The following is a 16,162-nucleotide window of genomic DNA, read 5'->3' on the forward strand; positions in this document are numbered from 1 at the left end:
TGGAGCCCATACGCCGCTGTTTTGCATATATATTTTGCATTGAGCTTGAATATAAATGTGTGTTATGTTAACACCCCCTCTCTCCCATGGGTCTGTGCAATGACATTGACAAACATAATACTTCCTGAATATTAAATGAGGGAAAAAAAAGGCTATAATGCAGAAACATACTGCTTATAATATTGCTAATCATAGTTAAAGCCCTCATAGATATTCAAAAATGCTTTGTAACAATAGTTGAGACATATTATAAAGTGTGTTATAATGTATCATAATATTGCACTCATGACATATTTTTCGAAGGATCAAAGTGAATTAAAGTTCCCATTGTTGTAATGCACAATCATCTTTTCATAATGTCGTGATCTTGGGTTTTTGTTCAGTCCGTTTCCTGTTTTATTTTGAAAGATCATGTTTGATTTAATTTCCTGTCTTTGTCTTTTCCCCCCTGTTTTCGACCACACTCGTGTTTCATTGGTTGATGAGCCTCTTGTGTATTGAGTCCTTGTGTTTCAGTGGCAGGTTGTCTGTGTTCCTGCCTTGTACTTTGTGTTTAGTTTAGCATTTTGATTATAACCTATTACCTGCCTGCTTTTTGGACATCCAGATGTACGCTATACTTTGTCCATTAAAAACAGAAACCCAGAGCAGAAAAGTGGTGAGTGTGGTCTGACCGTTGCTGTTGCCTGCAGGTCATTTCACAATCTTTTATATCAGTGAGCAGTTTGTATTTGTTCATGTTGTATTCATAACAATGAATACAGGTTTCTCTGATCATTCACAGCATATGTTTGTCTTAGTTGCTGAGGCTCCTTACCCTTCTGAGAATGATGATCCCCTCTTGGTTGTGTTCATTGGTGGTGATGTCAAACATGGCGCCTCCGTCACCTGGCACAATGGTGTACTCCACTTCGGCGTTTCTCCCGACGTCCAAGTCATGGGCTTTGATTCTGCCGACAGCGGACCCCACTGAAGAAGACTCGGGAACTCGTAGGTGGAAGAAACCTGTCGGCGAACAAACATCAGACCGGACTTATTGATTATCACTCGGCATCGGATGGAATACTGAGCTCTTCACATCCTCTGTCCTTTACGCAGTCTCTCTCACACACCGGTCTTCATCACCCATAGGCAAGCAGCTGATATGCTCTATCTGAAGCCGGCTCTGTGGGCACGACATTATTCAAAGCTAACGTGTTTGACCAGCATGGCTGCTCGCTCCTTGTAATTGGAGGGCTCAACCTGTACTACGAACACAAGAGCCTTGGGGCTCTGATGCTCCCAACGGCAGCAAGACGAGGGAATGAATCTACAACCAAACAAACTGTGTGGATTGATTGATTATCACTTACACCAGACAATGGGTGGGAATTCATCTTTTCTTTCTGCGCTTCACTCTCTGAGACGGCTAGCTGTTTGAACAACAGCATCTGCTCATGCCAGAGACGGGAAAACTTTTGCACTACAAATCCAGTGAGAACACCTGGTGGCATCACGGTGACGCCGCTGGCAATCCAGTAAAACACGATGATGGTGTTGAAATGATTCTCAGGACTTGGAATGTTTCACATCCCTCATTGTAGCACTCCATCTTGTTCGTTCAGGAAATGTTACAGACTTCAGTGTGCCATTCATTTTGAACATTTATTCTGAAACTGGTGCTCAGTCAAAAGGTTACACACGTGTATTTGGGACTATTCGCTGTGAATGAATTCCTCAAACTCAGTGTAGCTCCCGCAATCCTTCACTGTATTGTTAACATTCATTTAATACATTCCTCCGCTGCAGCAACAGACAATCAGCCACAACCAAAAAAAAAAACATGATTTGCTTCCTGGAATTTGCTTCATTTGGCCCCGATGTGACAAACAAACCCGACGAATGGGGAAGGCTGTGCAGGAGAGAAGAGTGTGTACGAGTCTCTTTGAAGCTCCTTCTGGGGATCGTGCTGCTTGACATAAAACAGCATCAACGTTGGAGATGGATGAACTTGAACACACATGTCTACAATAAGAGTGTCGAGGCACTCGTAGTGTGACAAGGGAAGCTGCTTGGCAGAGACATTTCTTGTTGTTGGTGGAGGAATATAGGTTCTGAATCAAGACCAAAATACCAGCCTTTGCTTAGGTTATTGGAAAATAAAATACATGTTGTTTCTCATGAGTACGATACTTTACGCTACACCATGTCATTGCACTCCCTCTCCTTTGTTATTCCTCAATTTTCCTATGGATCTGAGCTTTTCCCTCGGTGTTGATCCGAGGATTTTGAGAGGTGAGCTGAGGCAAATGGATGAATTCGGCTGCCGTGATTTCAATAAATAATCAAGTACTTTCAAGGACATGCATTCATTTCAAAAGTCTTTTATAGGTTCATGTCCTTTGAAAGACAGGACACAGCGCCAGTGCCAAAACGGGGCGCTGCTGTTGAAGTTAACAAGTAAACAGTTAACAAACAGCTGTTCAGGGCAGACACCCCAGATGAACAGGGCGAAAGATATAAATATATATATATAATATATACACCTCCATGGAAACTCCCCAGTTCATTACTTATATTTAAACTATTATTATTCAAGTTTTCTCAAATTGTACGTTTAGATATGCAAATTAGCCATTGTATTACTATGTATGTGCTAATTTAGATACGCTTCCAAAAAGACATGTCTGTCTTTATAGAAAAGACAGATGTGGGATGGATCCATGCAGCAATAATATAAGTAAACTGAATCATCTGATGAGGTCCAGCAGGACGGCAACCACACGTGTCTCTTCTTGTTATGTTCTAACCTGTAAGCCTTCTATAGATGGAAGAGAGAAGGCGACAAAGCGAGGATTTGGGACGGGGCAGAGGAGCCGCCATACTTGGCCCACACCTCTGTGCTGTGACAGCATCATGGAAATATCATCTTTTCCCCGCAGCCACAGGAGCTTGACCGTCAGACTGCTTGTATTTAAATTCAGAGGAGACCACTCGGTGTCGCCTCACAATACCTGAAGAGACCGCATCCTTACACAGAGCAGCAGTTTTGCTTTCCTGTCGTACTTGCTGATTTTGGAGTGCATGTTCTGCACACAATTTAACCGTTATGCTGAGTATAAGCAGAGACGCTTTTACAGATCAACGTATTTACAGTATATTTTTTCCCCTGCTTGGCTTTCTACATGACCTGGTGAACGGTACAATCGAATTAATCTGGTTTAGCAGCTTATTCAAAATACCGGATGAAATACAGTGTTTAAATACACTGACTCAATCCCTGGTGCAGCACCATCCTGCTCAAACCTGATCTAAATATAGAAGGCCGCCCCATGAGCAAAGTAACACCAATCCTGCTTTATTCACCAGCAGTATGTGCAACCATGTTAAATAAACAGCGTTTGCTTACGACAGCACATAATGACAAATAATGAAAGCCAATTACAGGGAGTAGACGTGATGAACACCCCCTGCCCTGTTGTAATTGCACAGTGTTTATTCCCCGATCATAAAACGAGTGAACCTGCGTGAGGTCATCTGCATTAATATTGTTTTGGAAATCAACAAAAGGGCTCACTCACTTTTAGAGAACCTGGGCGGATTATCGTTGACGTCGCTGAGGGTGATGTTGATGGTGGTGGTCCCGGCCAGCCCCCCCAGCTGGCCCCCCATGTCCTTGGCCTGGATTAGTACCTGGTACTGTTCCTTCACCTCTCTGTCCATATTGGGCAAGGCTGTCTTTATAACACCTGGTGTACAGCAAGATGAATAGGGAATAAAGATAATAAGGAGAGAGACGTAGAGGAAGAGAAGAAGAGACAGTGGGATAAAAAAGACAAAAGGGAAGACATGGTAAACATACAATCCTTTGAAATATATTTGATGCCAATTGCACAATTTTCCTTAAAATGCACAATGTATTTCCACCCAAGGAGCTCACTCCCCAGGAAGAAGCTGCTTGTGCGGCTCTCACCAAGGCTAAAATAGAGGTCATTTCACAACCTGGAGACACTTGACATTCAATAGGGAACTCTGGAGGAGCCAGATAATGATTCACTTGAGGATCAGAGACCCTGAGATCAGAGAGCGTTTGTACTGCAGGTTAATAGCTAGGTCAGTGGGAGGTTGGCAGGCTAAAAGGAAGTGGGCAGCGAGGTGGGTCTGCACTTTTTCCCATTTAATACAGTGAGGATGTGAGGAGGTACAATTTGATCCGCAGACCCCTAACATGCGTGGACACAAAATCAATTCAATTCAGTTCATCTTCTTCTTTTTTTTGGACATGGGTGGTGTCTGTCTCTGAGATGAATAATTCTGTAACATGCAGGTAGATTTCAGCATGCTGCTGTCTCCCCCTCCCCTTCTTCACCTTTTCCTTGCAGCGTTTACTCCTGTTGCTGATGTGCGTTTGGAGATATATATGCAGGCCCAGCAGGGCAAACATTTACTTTCATACTTTGATTTTTTTTTTTTCCTCCCCAGCATCAGTTTGAAATACAGTCACAGTACGCGCTCTGTAACGCTCAGGGATGAGCGAAGTAATCAGCAACAGATTCCACCGTATCTGCCACGTGTCAACCTATTTCCCTATGCTTTGAACTGCCCCAGATAGGAAGCCAGCAGCAGCCCGCTGCCGGCGAACACTGGTGGTGTGAAGGTGTTTCAGATTTAGCAGGGTTTTTCAGCCCCGCCATGCTGCGACTCCGCAACCTTTTTTACTGCCATTTCCCTCCTACGACACCGGCCGCCTACGCGTGTTTGTAACGCAGCACCGGTCATTGTCATTGTGTTATTTGTCGTTTTAATTCAAGCTACCAGCTATAGCGGTTTGCTGGCTAACTCCACACAACACTGACTACTCAGTATCCTTGCGGAAAAGATTCAGAAAGTCACTGGTGTTTTTGAGATCTGAGTTTGTGGGGTCGATTCTAGGACCAGTTTTATTCTCATGATATATGCTTGCACTGGTCCACACCACACTGTGCAGAACTGTGTTCCTAAACGACTCAATTCCCAGTCGGCCTTTCACGACATAGGCCTAATCTATAAATTGTGAGAGGAGACAATTTGTGAGTAACGTTCTTGAGTATTATTAACATCATTTCCGCATCCCCTTATATTATCTTCAGTAGGTAAACCAGCCATTTTCAAGAGATACAGAGTTTATAAATCGCAACTTTGTTTCATTTTAAATACTTTATGAATGAGAGCAAATAAATGCATCTCATTCTTTTCAGGTATAAGTTAAACAACATAACACTAGGCAGAGTTAACAGGCTCTCTCAGTATAACAAACACAAAGCTAGCCTTTCATATTCAATCTTATAAGTAGTAATTATCACACAACAATGCAAACAACCTTATGTGACTCAAAGGGGTAGTGCAGATATAAATAATAAATAAAAGACTGGAAGAATTTATGCAAATTTGTTTGGCTACCCTAATAAAATCTCCTGCGTATATATTCTTTGGGAATGAGCGGTTTGGAACACACTCAATCATACATTATATTACAGGACTAATGGCCGATATAACTTATGTCACTGCACCAGGTGCACAAAGAAACAGAGGTAGTTATTGTTGACTTGTAAATGTGCAGATGTTTGTGAACTTTACACTGACTGAATCACTTTTCTGTCACATAAATCAGGAAGGGATGAGGTGCTTTACCTGTTTTAGGATCAACAGAGAAGTACGGCTGGCCATGGAGGATGCTGTAAACCACTCGGGCACTGTTTCCATATGTCGGGTCGTCTGCGTCTGTGGCTGTCACTTGCGTCACATACGTCCCTGGGGAAAGGAGCGGGAAGACATATTGACTTTGACTTAATTTGTTTCCTCCTGAGACTGCAATCCAAACTCTTTGAAGTTCATCAGTTTACCGAGCGATCTCACCTGACACGAATGAATGATGAACAGCCGAGAGAGCCGCAGGTAATAATGAACTGTCACTGATGTCGCTGATGCAGTATAATGAGGAGAAGGGATGTGTCGATTGTCCTGCTGTATGTTTGGAGTTGCACATTTGTAGCATTACTAAGTGGCCATTATTTTTAACAAACCAAATAAAGGAAGGGTAAAAAAAGAAAAGGCTCCTGTGAAACAATGCTACCATGAAGAAAACAAAGGGCCATGGCAAGAATAGCGTTAGTGGCAGTGTTCCAAAGAGGACATAATAATTAATTGTTGGAGGTTTGGCTCATCCTCATCAACTAGCTGACATTGAACACTTATTTACGATGTATTTAAATTCAGCAGACTCAATCCGAAGTTTCCAGTTGAAGGGGAGGGGTAACCAATAAAAAAGTGCCTCGTCAGCCGGACTATTTTATAACTCTACAAGCCTGTTTTTTTTAGAAAGACTAGTGGCAGACAAGTTTAACACGGATGACTTCACAGGCCGACAGCTCGGTGCACACGTGTCGATCACAAACATGCTGTGTGAAAAATGTTTTTTCAAGCGCAGGGTTTGTGGAGGACTTATGTGAACAGGAGACACTGACCAGAGGGAGGGCATCTACATGGTCATTTTGAATTCCGGTAAGCTCCTAGTCGTCTGTAAAGAGCCTGCTGTACATTAAACGCGTGGCTGATTAGACGTACCAGGGAAGGACAGCATCGTACTCCAACACACATCAACACCAGATGAGATGATACATGTTTATATATAATAATAACATGTTTTTCAGTACAGCTACAGAGAGGAAATCCACAGATACGTGAGCTCAGGTGCAGGGAAAGTTTGAATGCCTTTGAGCTTCGTAGACACCCACGCATATCCAGGTGACGAAGGCAAGAGCCTCTCTCCTCAGTGTGAGACAATAAACAAGACGGTTCAATTCTATTCACGCAATCGTGGAATTCCTGGTGCGTGAGTGAGAGCTAGGTGGAGGAAATGGCTTGAAAGGTCATCGCTGATAAACACAGGAGGAGAATACAGAGTACAGCGAAATATGGATTATCTATCTGACTTAATTAAATGTTGTTTATATCACAATATTCAACAAATTACTGAAATGTAATGCAGGGGGAGCCAATTAACATGGCACAATACATAATGCATACCGATTTTGTATTATGAGGAGAAAGAGAGGAGTGCAACTGAAAGGCTGATCCGATGTGGGGAGGACTTCTGTGGAGTTACATGTACAAATCTGATATGAACTATTTGGAATGTTTGGAGACGAGGAGTGAAATCAACTAATTCATCACTCACTGAAATTGTTTTTTGTTGTTGTTTAATCTGTCGCTTTCTTCGTGATTCAGGGATAAACTAATTGCACATAACTCTAAGGGATTGTTGCCATGGGTGATTTCATAATATCTGTCCATAGTCTTCATTAACAACCATTAGTGCATATTTATGCTCATCTCTCCCTTTTAGTTTTTGTTTCTCCCTGCTAACATAAAAAAAACATCCAAAGGGGATTCTAGCCAAAGACATCAAGAGGACGTTAATGAACCCATTGAACCTATTTCCTATAGTGGCGTCACTCTGCATCATTTTGCAATGCTTATCATTCCCACTTTTTTATGGCTTTAACTGTCTATTAAATATTTTCTAATCAGTCAAAATCTCCAGTTCCAGGACACAGAAGCACTTCAGGATTTGTGCAGTTAGACTTATTTGTTCATTCATTTAAATGAATTGATGCTTCATGCATCTGACATACCATGCTATGCACTACATGAGACAGGGGGCATCTAATGAAAGGTGCTATCCTGTTGGATTATGGGAAATGTGGGTTCCAGAGGTTTGGGGATATGACTCATAACAGAGTGCAGTAAATGAGTCCTAAACCTCAGAAATTAGTTCCACTTCCTGTTCCCTCGTCTCAAAGTCAATGTGAATCAGTAAATACGTCACTTGTGAGTTTTGAAGTTATTACAATTTGTGGAGATTATCTTGCTGAACAAAATGTGTAAGTATCACAAACTTGTGTTTGCCACAGAGTTTATTTTCTGCAATAATCCAAATTCCAATGGAAAAATCCCATTGGCTTTATGTCAGGGGAACCAGAGCGATGCTGACTTCCTGTTGGCCTCCAAAAACTGCAGCATTATATAGGGACTGAAAGTCAGGATACCATTACCTCTGCTTTTGACCATTTTTTTTTAATCTGTCTCTCACAAGTACAACAACTAAATGAAACCCTTCATCAATGGACTACCCTCTTAAAGTTAATGGCAGGTCTCCATTCATACAAAGAAAGCATCAAAGCGATGGCTTTTGCAGATGGCCCAGCATCAAATTAGATAATAATACTGATACATGAAGCATGCATCCTATAATAAGGATCGAAACATTTTGAAAATGATTTGACGCCGACGGGCAATTTAGAGTCATCAATCAAGCTAAGCTGCATGTCTCTGGACTGTGGGAGGAAGACACGCCGACACAGGGAGAACGTGCAAACATCACACACAAGGTCCGGCCAGCGGGTTCGAGACCCATTGCTAGCCACTACCCCATCGGGTCGCCCGTCTAGATGTGTTGAAGACAAACAGGAAAGCTTCTCTGATTCTGTAGTGAACTGTTGTTCACTGGCTTGTTTTTTTCTTATCATACTCATACATACTCTAGAGACTGCTGAGTGTCAGAGATTTGAGGGTTTCATCTGCGTTTAGATCAGGAGGAACCATTCTTGCGGCAAATTACGTTGATCTGTTGGGGGGAATGTATGAAGATAAAGCTGTGGAAAATACTCAGGGCATACCAAGAATAACGAGCTGTGAAGTGTCAAAATCTGGTGGGGAGCAGCATTGTGGTACCTGTGATGCTCCTGAAACTTTCTTATTCCGTAGTTCAAGAGGAGAAAACAAAGTGCAAATGATTCTTATTAATTAAGCAAAGTACTGGCCTCTCAAATCCCTACACATGGTCACTGACCTACTGGGGACATCTCGGGGACACTGGCTGTGTATGGTCCCTCCAGGAATTTTGGCTCATTGTCGTTGATGTCTTGAACCTTGATGACAAATTCAGATTCAGGCTCTAGGGGCCTATTGGTGTCGATGTCAACAACCTGGGCGCGTAGGGTGTAGTAAGGCTTCTCCTCCCTGTCAAGGCTCCTTAAGGCATGGATGTCCCCAGTTGTTGCGTCAATTGTGAAAATGGAGCCAGCCCCGTCTCCCGAGAGAGTGTACTTCACCTCACTGTCCCCCCTATCGAGGTCAGTGTGCAGCTGCAAGACAAAAGAGAGAAGAAAAGACAGGTTGAGTGCAAACATTGGCACAGATAATGATTCATTGTAAGCACTGGGGAAGAGCTGTCAAAGAACACTATTTCACCAAGACAGTCAAGGAAACTGGCTGCGCATCAAAGGGCAAATTCATGTCTCTGCAAAGATCTGCAAAACACTAAGTCATGAGGAAAAATGAAATGATCGTACTTCCAGAACGTTTCACAGATTAATGAGGCTAAATCTCTCATAAATAATGTATCCTTCTCTGTGCAATTACGCTGCAGTGATAACTCTTCAACATCATGGACCATTTCTATTCAGGGAGGACTCCGCGAGATGTTTTTTCCCCCTCAAAGTGGCACAGATCTGGGCTGTGAAAAATAGAGGTAAATACTCAACGAGATCAATTTATAATTCTGTCGCCTGACAGCGGAGGTCTGTGACCAGATGACTCTCAGCGTTGCCAAATCTCCCTACTGCAGCCAGAGAACATCTTTGTTAATATAGATCCAGGGCCACGGCAGCTCTCTTTGTACAAGACAAACACACTCTGGGCCAATGGCAGAACGCCTATTGACCTACTTATGTTTACCTCCCCGGGGGACATCAGTCATACAATTCAAAGCCTTTTAAATATTTAAGGGGTCTAATGCAATGTGATTGTCACCATAGATGGATGAGGATGTTTTGCCTTCTTATCAATGGCATGGAATTTCCGCCTACACCGTTGAATAGCAGTATTATTCTGAGAGACAAGTACAGATATTAAGCACTGAAGCAGGGGCATTTAGCCACCTTGAATTCTACACTTTGGCTTATTTTCTAGCACTGCTAATGGCCACGGCTACTTTTTTTCCGGTTGCTTTGGATGTTTTGTAAAACTCATCTGATTGGATATTGGGACTGTTGGTATGCTGGCTTCAAACCGCGTCTTTCCTGTAATCACATTCAGATTTATTAGCCTTGGATTACGTCCATATTGGGCCGTACACATGATTATATAATATAACAACATTATATTCATGCCCAATGCCAATGTTCAGGGCCAACGCAGCACAATTTGATGCTGGTGAGTTTGCCTCCCGTCACACCGACCACAATCTTTCCCTGTCCTTATCTAAATGATTTAGTTGCATGTAGTGCCATAGCCGCGAGCTTTCGTTAACCTCGACCATGGTGCAGCTGCCATGCACGAGCTAATGACTGAATGAGTCCTCACACTGACACTGTCTTTCTTTTTGTAGTTGTCTTTCTGCCCCACAGGTAAATAAGCTGTCATTTGCACACGGCCAATTATCCGGTGTATCTCTGTGACAATTGCAGCCATGGAGAGGAGAGGATGTTTGGGATGCAGCTATAAATGCTCTGTAGGTTACTGAACACAAACCAAGACACGCAGACACAAGCGCAGACGTTGGTGTTTCGGTGCAAATTGCCCAGTTCACACAAGCATAGCAGGGCGTTAGATGTCCTCACCCATAATGCATTATTCATCGATATTGAAATGTGCAAAGTATGACCCTTGTTGCATGACAAGTCTCAACAATTTATGCAATGAGCACAAAATCTGAAATGTAGATTATTAGTATTGTCTTTATGAATACTGTGGACAATATACTGCTCCTCTGTAAAAAAATAATAAAACATAAATACAATCAAAACCAATGTATCAACGTAGATTGCAAACTTAAATCACTAATAATTTATACTCACTCATTTATCATGATACACTTGTTAATTAAGATACATGCAATATGAAATATAGCATGTATCTCAATGTAGCCTATTTAGAATGTGTATTATCTACAATTGAATTGTCGGCACTAAAGCTGAGGGTTAACATAATTATTAGTATTGGTGTTATACTGATATCTCCATCTATGGCACACTGTGATTAACATGAACAACGGGAAAATAGTGTAGCATTAACCCCAGGGTGTTTATTGTATTATTCAATCCAGCCAACACGTTGTACCCTTGCTGCAAGGAGACACAACAAGGGGAGTTCAAAAGAAATGGAACCGAACGAGGGGGCCATAGTTATGTCGGACAATTTGGGGTTTCCCCTCCTCACTTCCAGGGGAAGCAATCTGCTTCCAGGTGGACGCGTTGAAGTCAAACTCAGCGGTTTACCAAAGCCAAGACGACCCGCACGGACACGCGTCGAGGCTGCAGAGTGTGGCTGTTTCACTTGGCTGAATCCTAGACTGCATATGAGAAGGGCCGAATGGACAAACGCACCGGTAAATGTACTGCGCAGGTGCAGAAGGAGGACAGGGAGCTGAAAGAAGATGAGAACCCTCATTACAAAAAAGAAAATGCATTGAAAGTTAAAAATGCAACCTGGATACAGATATAGAGCATTGCATGCCGTTTAAGGAAAACGCATGTGGAAGTAACGTTGCTGACTTTTATGCCTTTCTTGTGCAAAAGCCACGCAGGTAAACGTCCGTGCTTAACTTTACATCGCGAGCTTAACGTTACATTGTGCAGGTTTCCCACTGGGACACGTTAAACTAATACCGGAATGAGTGACGGGACCAGTGCAAGCAGAACAACCGCTTCTTGTTCTGCACCGGAACTTAGAAATGACACAACTGCGGAGGCTGAGCTTCAGTGGACATCTCCAGGTAGGCCTCACGTCAACACGGGATTCCGAGGACGGAGCTGGCTGTGGACAGGGTGGCTCGTGACTTCATACAAGTAGGATAATATTCCATAATTCTTGGAGGCCGACGGGTCTTTTTTTCCTGTTGCATACAGTGCTGCTTGGTGAAAAGCCGCCGTGCTGATCATTATTCGGCTGCTGGCTGTGTTTACATTTGCTACATTGTGTGTGTGTGTGTGTGTGTGTGTGTGTGCGCGCGCGCGTATGTGGTGAGAGTACATGAATGGCTGGGCGATAACTCATAACAATGCATTGACCTGCAGAGGGACTGGTGTGTGTGTGTGTGTGTGTGTGTGTGTGTGTGTGTGTGTGTGTGTATAACAGGATTCTATTCATTAAGTTGTCTGAGGCTAACAACATGACTTGCTGACGTTGTCTGACGTAATGCTGTGCAACTCAGTCTACTGCATTCATCAAAGTCGAGAGCCTATTTTATTCATGTGACTCATGATATTGTAGTAAAAACAATATTGATAGTGGGATATTGATGTCGTGCTGTGCTGATGTATTCCATGCTGTGTGGTTCCATGTTCCATGCTGCTGTGGCTGGCTGGCTGCTGTGCCACTCATTTGCTTGAATTGTTTGCTGATCACAAATCTTGCGTTGCTTCTTTGATGTGTCTTTTTTTCCGCACACACCTCTGACTACAAATAAGGTCGGATAATGTGTTTCTATTCTCTTCTGTGCTGCTTGGCCGCCGTGCCATGATGCAAGTGTTGGTCGCTGCACCACCCAGTTACATGCATGCACGCATGTCATGGTTTTCTCCCACCTGCTGTGGGGGATTTGGGTTGTAATTGTTGACTTGTGAAATGTACTTGCAGGAGTGTTTTATTCCCAGGAAGAAACTTTGATGGCAAGTTACAAATGGTTACTGTGATGGATTGAACTGCAGCACATGTACACCAAGCCCTCAACATGTCTTCTGTGCGTACATCTATTCTTCTTTTCTATTCTGATCTCGTCAATGCTGCTTGTGTTCAGTCCGTTGTGCCATTATCTTGGTCACTGTACCATTAGCTTGTGTGTGTTGCCAACTGTGTCTTTGTATCTGGCTTTGTTGGAAATGGGTTACACCGTCTACTGTAAAATTGGGCAGAGAGCCCCCTCTAATTAAAGTGCTCATCAGGGAAAAAAAAGCAACAAAAAAGAGCTGTGAAGTGCTTATTGGAGCAGTAATGACCGTAGTACTCTATCACCGTGTGGTTGTGTGAAACGAAGCGTCTGGCACGTCTGTTGGTGAGGCAGCAGAGGAATAATTACTCACACAAACCCACTGAGATTTCAGCCGTGTGTGTGTGTGTGTGTGTGTGTAAATCCTGGACAAACAAAGTGAGCGAGAGGGGTACGAATCTTCTTAAGTGTTCTCATTTGCAAGCTTTGACTTGTAAAGTGTCGATGCACCAGAAGATGTTTTTTGTTATTTTTGTAGCCAAAGATGATACAGACAGAAAACAATCATCCGGCAACTGCATTGTCAGTTGAGCCAAATAACAGCAAACTATTTCATGTGAGCCTTTTGTCTGTCAGCAGTCTGGTTAGTGTTGTTGCCCTCCGGTGCTCCCCAGGAACCTGTGCTTCGAGGTGTACTCTTGTCTTTAATAAAACAACGGTGCGTTCCCGCGCCCCACGCTTACATCAGACGCTAGTTTTTGTTTTTGTAATCCCGTAATCTTTCTACAATCCATTCACATGACCCACAGCGTCATTCAGTGGGCTTTCTGTCCCATCGGGCCGACGACATGACGACGCCACGTGAGCAGCACTCCCGTTTGTGAGCGTGGTGAAAGTTGTCGCTCCTTTGTGCTCGAGGCGTAGCAGGAGAGATCGGACTGGCAGATGGACTGTAGCAACAATGGAGGCATAATGGGGCCCGCAATCTTTTACTTGTCACAACGAGCCGAGACAAACGCGTTGCTGACAGAAGACCTATCACTCATACTCACACACTGCAACAAATACTGTTGTCAAAATCTTTGATACGGGCATTGCGTCACAATATGTTCATATGTATCTGTCACCCGCTCCCAATGGACAAAATAACCTGACAATGAAGTCTGTACCTTGTAGAGCTTAATCAACACCTTTCTGAAGCGTTGCTCGTCTCCCAGCAGCAGCTGTTTCTTGATTGCATACTGCTGCTTAGGTGTTCATCATATGTTACCATTTCCATGGAAATAATAATTACTGCTGTGTGTTGATAACTCCTCGAGCTGTTTAGTTTAACGAGCTGTTCAGTCCGAATAATAATAATAATAATAATAATCATCATCATCAGCCCAAAGTACTTGCATGACCTGAAGCTGGATTAGTGTACTCTGTAACAGACAGACTGATGTTTGTGTGTGCTGCTGGATGAATTATCACTTTGTATTTATGATTTAATGGGGTGTTTATATGTGGTTGTCCTTTGACTGACCAGAAAAAGAAAATAAACTTGGAGCGTATTTTTCCCGTTTGCAGTTTAATCAATACAAGTAGGAGAGGCACCCGCAAAAGACTCCGCACAGTTAAAGATGAAGAAGAAATGCAAACATTAAAAAGCATTATGCACATTGCCTCATTAATTATAGGCCAAGTGAAAGTTGACTGATATTAATTATAAATGCCATTACTCTAACAATGGTAATTAATTATATGAAGAAAAGATTCATTAACAGGGAGGCAGACGAGGGCTTCTTTTAAACTACAAAGCACTCAGTGGGCTCAATAGACGAGCGGCAGAATCACAGTCACAGTCGCCTTTAAAGGAAGGTCAAAAGAGAGAGGGATTTCACCAAAGAGCAAAGAGAAGAAATGTCCTTTCCTCTCCCGTAACAGTTGTTCACAATTTACAACAATCGCATGGAGAAAAAGGAGAGCCTCTGCGTGCAGAATTCAAACGATGGCTTCAGTGATAACAGTGTGTCGATCCCAAAAGCAAATGTGGTTAACGGGAATGAGTGAGCGGGAGCCGGCTCGTACGGACGCTGTGATCATATGCACCCGTATTACGGCGAGCATGTCTCCACTCTCCATTTTTCATGATAAGCGTAATTAGCAAGACGCTGTGCTCCGGGTACCAGTTGACATGGCGGCAGCTATAAAAAGAAACGGGTAGTGCGAGGAAATGGAGTAAGATTCCTGTTAGCAGCCAAACTCGCACCATCTGTTTTGAGTAATGGTGTTTGCATTCAGGGTGTTTTTCTGTTGTTTTCTTCTTCTCGGTGTTCACACATTTTCCGAGACCATTAAACGTTTAGCATTTTTGGCCTGTTTGTTTCACAAAAGGTGTTGCTCAGAGTCTTTCTTCGCCTCATTCTTTCCCGGATTTGTAGCTGTTTATGGACATTGCATTCGACGTTGTAGAGGCAATGCAGAGCCCAGTGCATCAGCACTGTTGTCAAAACAAATATCGGCAGGCCCATTACTCACCTCGTATGAGGGAAAATACTTGTATTGACCGACGCTGCTCAACTACGGGGACGAATGATGGCTCATCTCTGCTGGCTGTGAAACAGTCACACACGTAGGTCGGTGATTGCACCATACGGGGGAATTCTTGGCTCTGTGGCGTTCCCGGTTATACTTCCAGGATTTGCAGCACACGGCCCCCTCATTTGTTATGCAGTAAACACGCATATTGATTAATTTGAGTGATTTCGGAGGAGAATGTAGCCAACCGCTGTAGAAAATGCTGTAATTGGATTTCTGCAGCCAGGATAATGTGGCGCTCCTCTCAGGAACATACTTTAGTCTAAATATATGTGTGGATTATGTCATGTAAAGTTCAACAGAGATTAAATAGCATTGTCTTTAATCTAAAACATAAATGCACTGTAAAGCATTTGTCCTGTGTTCTCCTCTTTAAAGAAAAGAGAAAATCATCAATCAAAATGGATCATTGAATGTGTTTGTTGCTTTCATGATGGCGCTACCTAGTTTTGCCTTAATCAGACAGAGACATAGATGATTGCCTGATTTCAATACAATCAATCAGATCTTGAATAAAGCAGTGACGTCAGCGACCGACGGCCCCAGTGAGCGAGGCAGCAGCCTGCTACACTACACTAGAGCCACAACGACACGCTACTCGACATGTAGGCCAATAGCCTGCTGTTAAAAACAGATATGTAGGCAGGGTGTCTTACTGAAGTCTTGGTGTTGTGACGACACTAACGCACACTAACTGAAGTCTCCTTGTCTAACCGACAAACACAAACGCACATCTTGTCCTGCACCTTGTTGGAGTGGTATTTCCTGGCATGCAGTATAAATATGTAAACCCTACTGATGCCACAAGTCATATTGTATATTTCTAAAAGTGTGAATAAATACATTCTCCGTATC

General features: G+C 43.0%; 1 protein-coding gene across 1 annotated transcript in view; it reads right to left on the bottom strand.

Annotated features, from left to right (window-relative positions):
- LOC306794138 (cadherin-12-like) overlaps positions 1–16,162 on the bottom strand; it is a gene marked incomplete at its 3' end in the record, with an annotated part of 49,235 nt that overhangs the window by 25,817 nt on the left and 7,256 nt on the right. The window contains exons 2-5 of the mRNA XM_079292070.1: positions 8,870–9,164; positions 5,650–5,769; positions 3,561–3,728; positions 818–1,005 (exon numbers count right to left, since the gene is read on the bottom strand). Coding sequence (XP_079148196.1) covers positions 818–1,005; positions 3,561–3,728; positions 5,650–5,769; positions 8,870–9,164 — 771 coding nt within the window. The remainder of the gene's footprint in view (positions 1–817; positions 1,006–3,560; positions 3,729–5,649; positions 5,770–8,869; positions 9,165–16,162) is intronic.

This window comes from Melanostigma gelatinosum (assembly GCF_949748355.1).
Source record: "Melanostigma gelatinosum genome assembly, chromosome: 20".
Lineage (NCBI taxonomy): Eukaryota > Metazoa > Chordata > Actinopteri > Perciformes > Zoarcidae > Melanostigma > Melanostigma gelatinosum.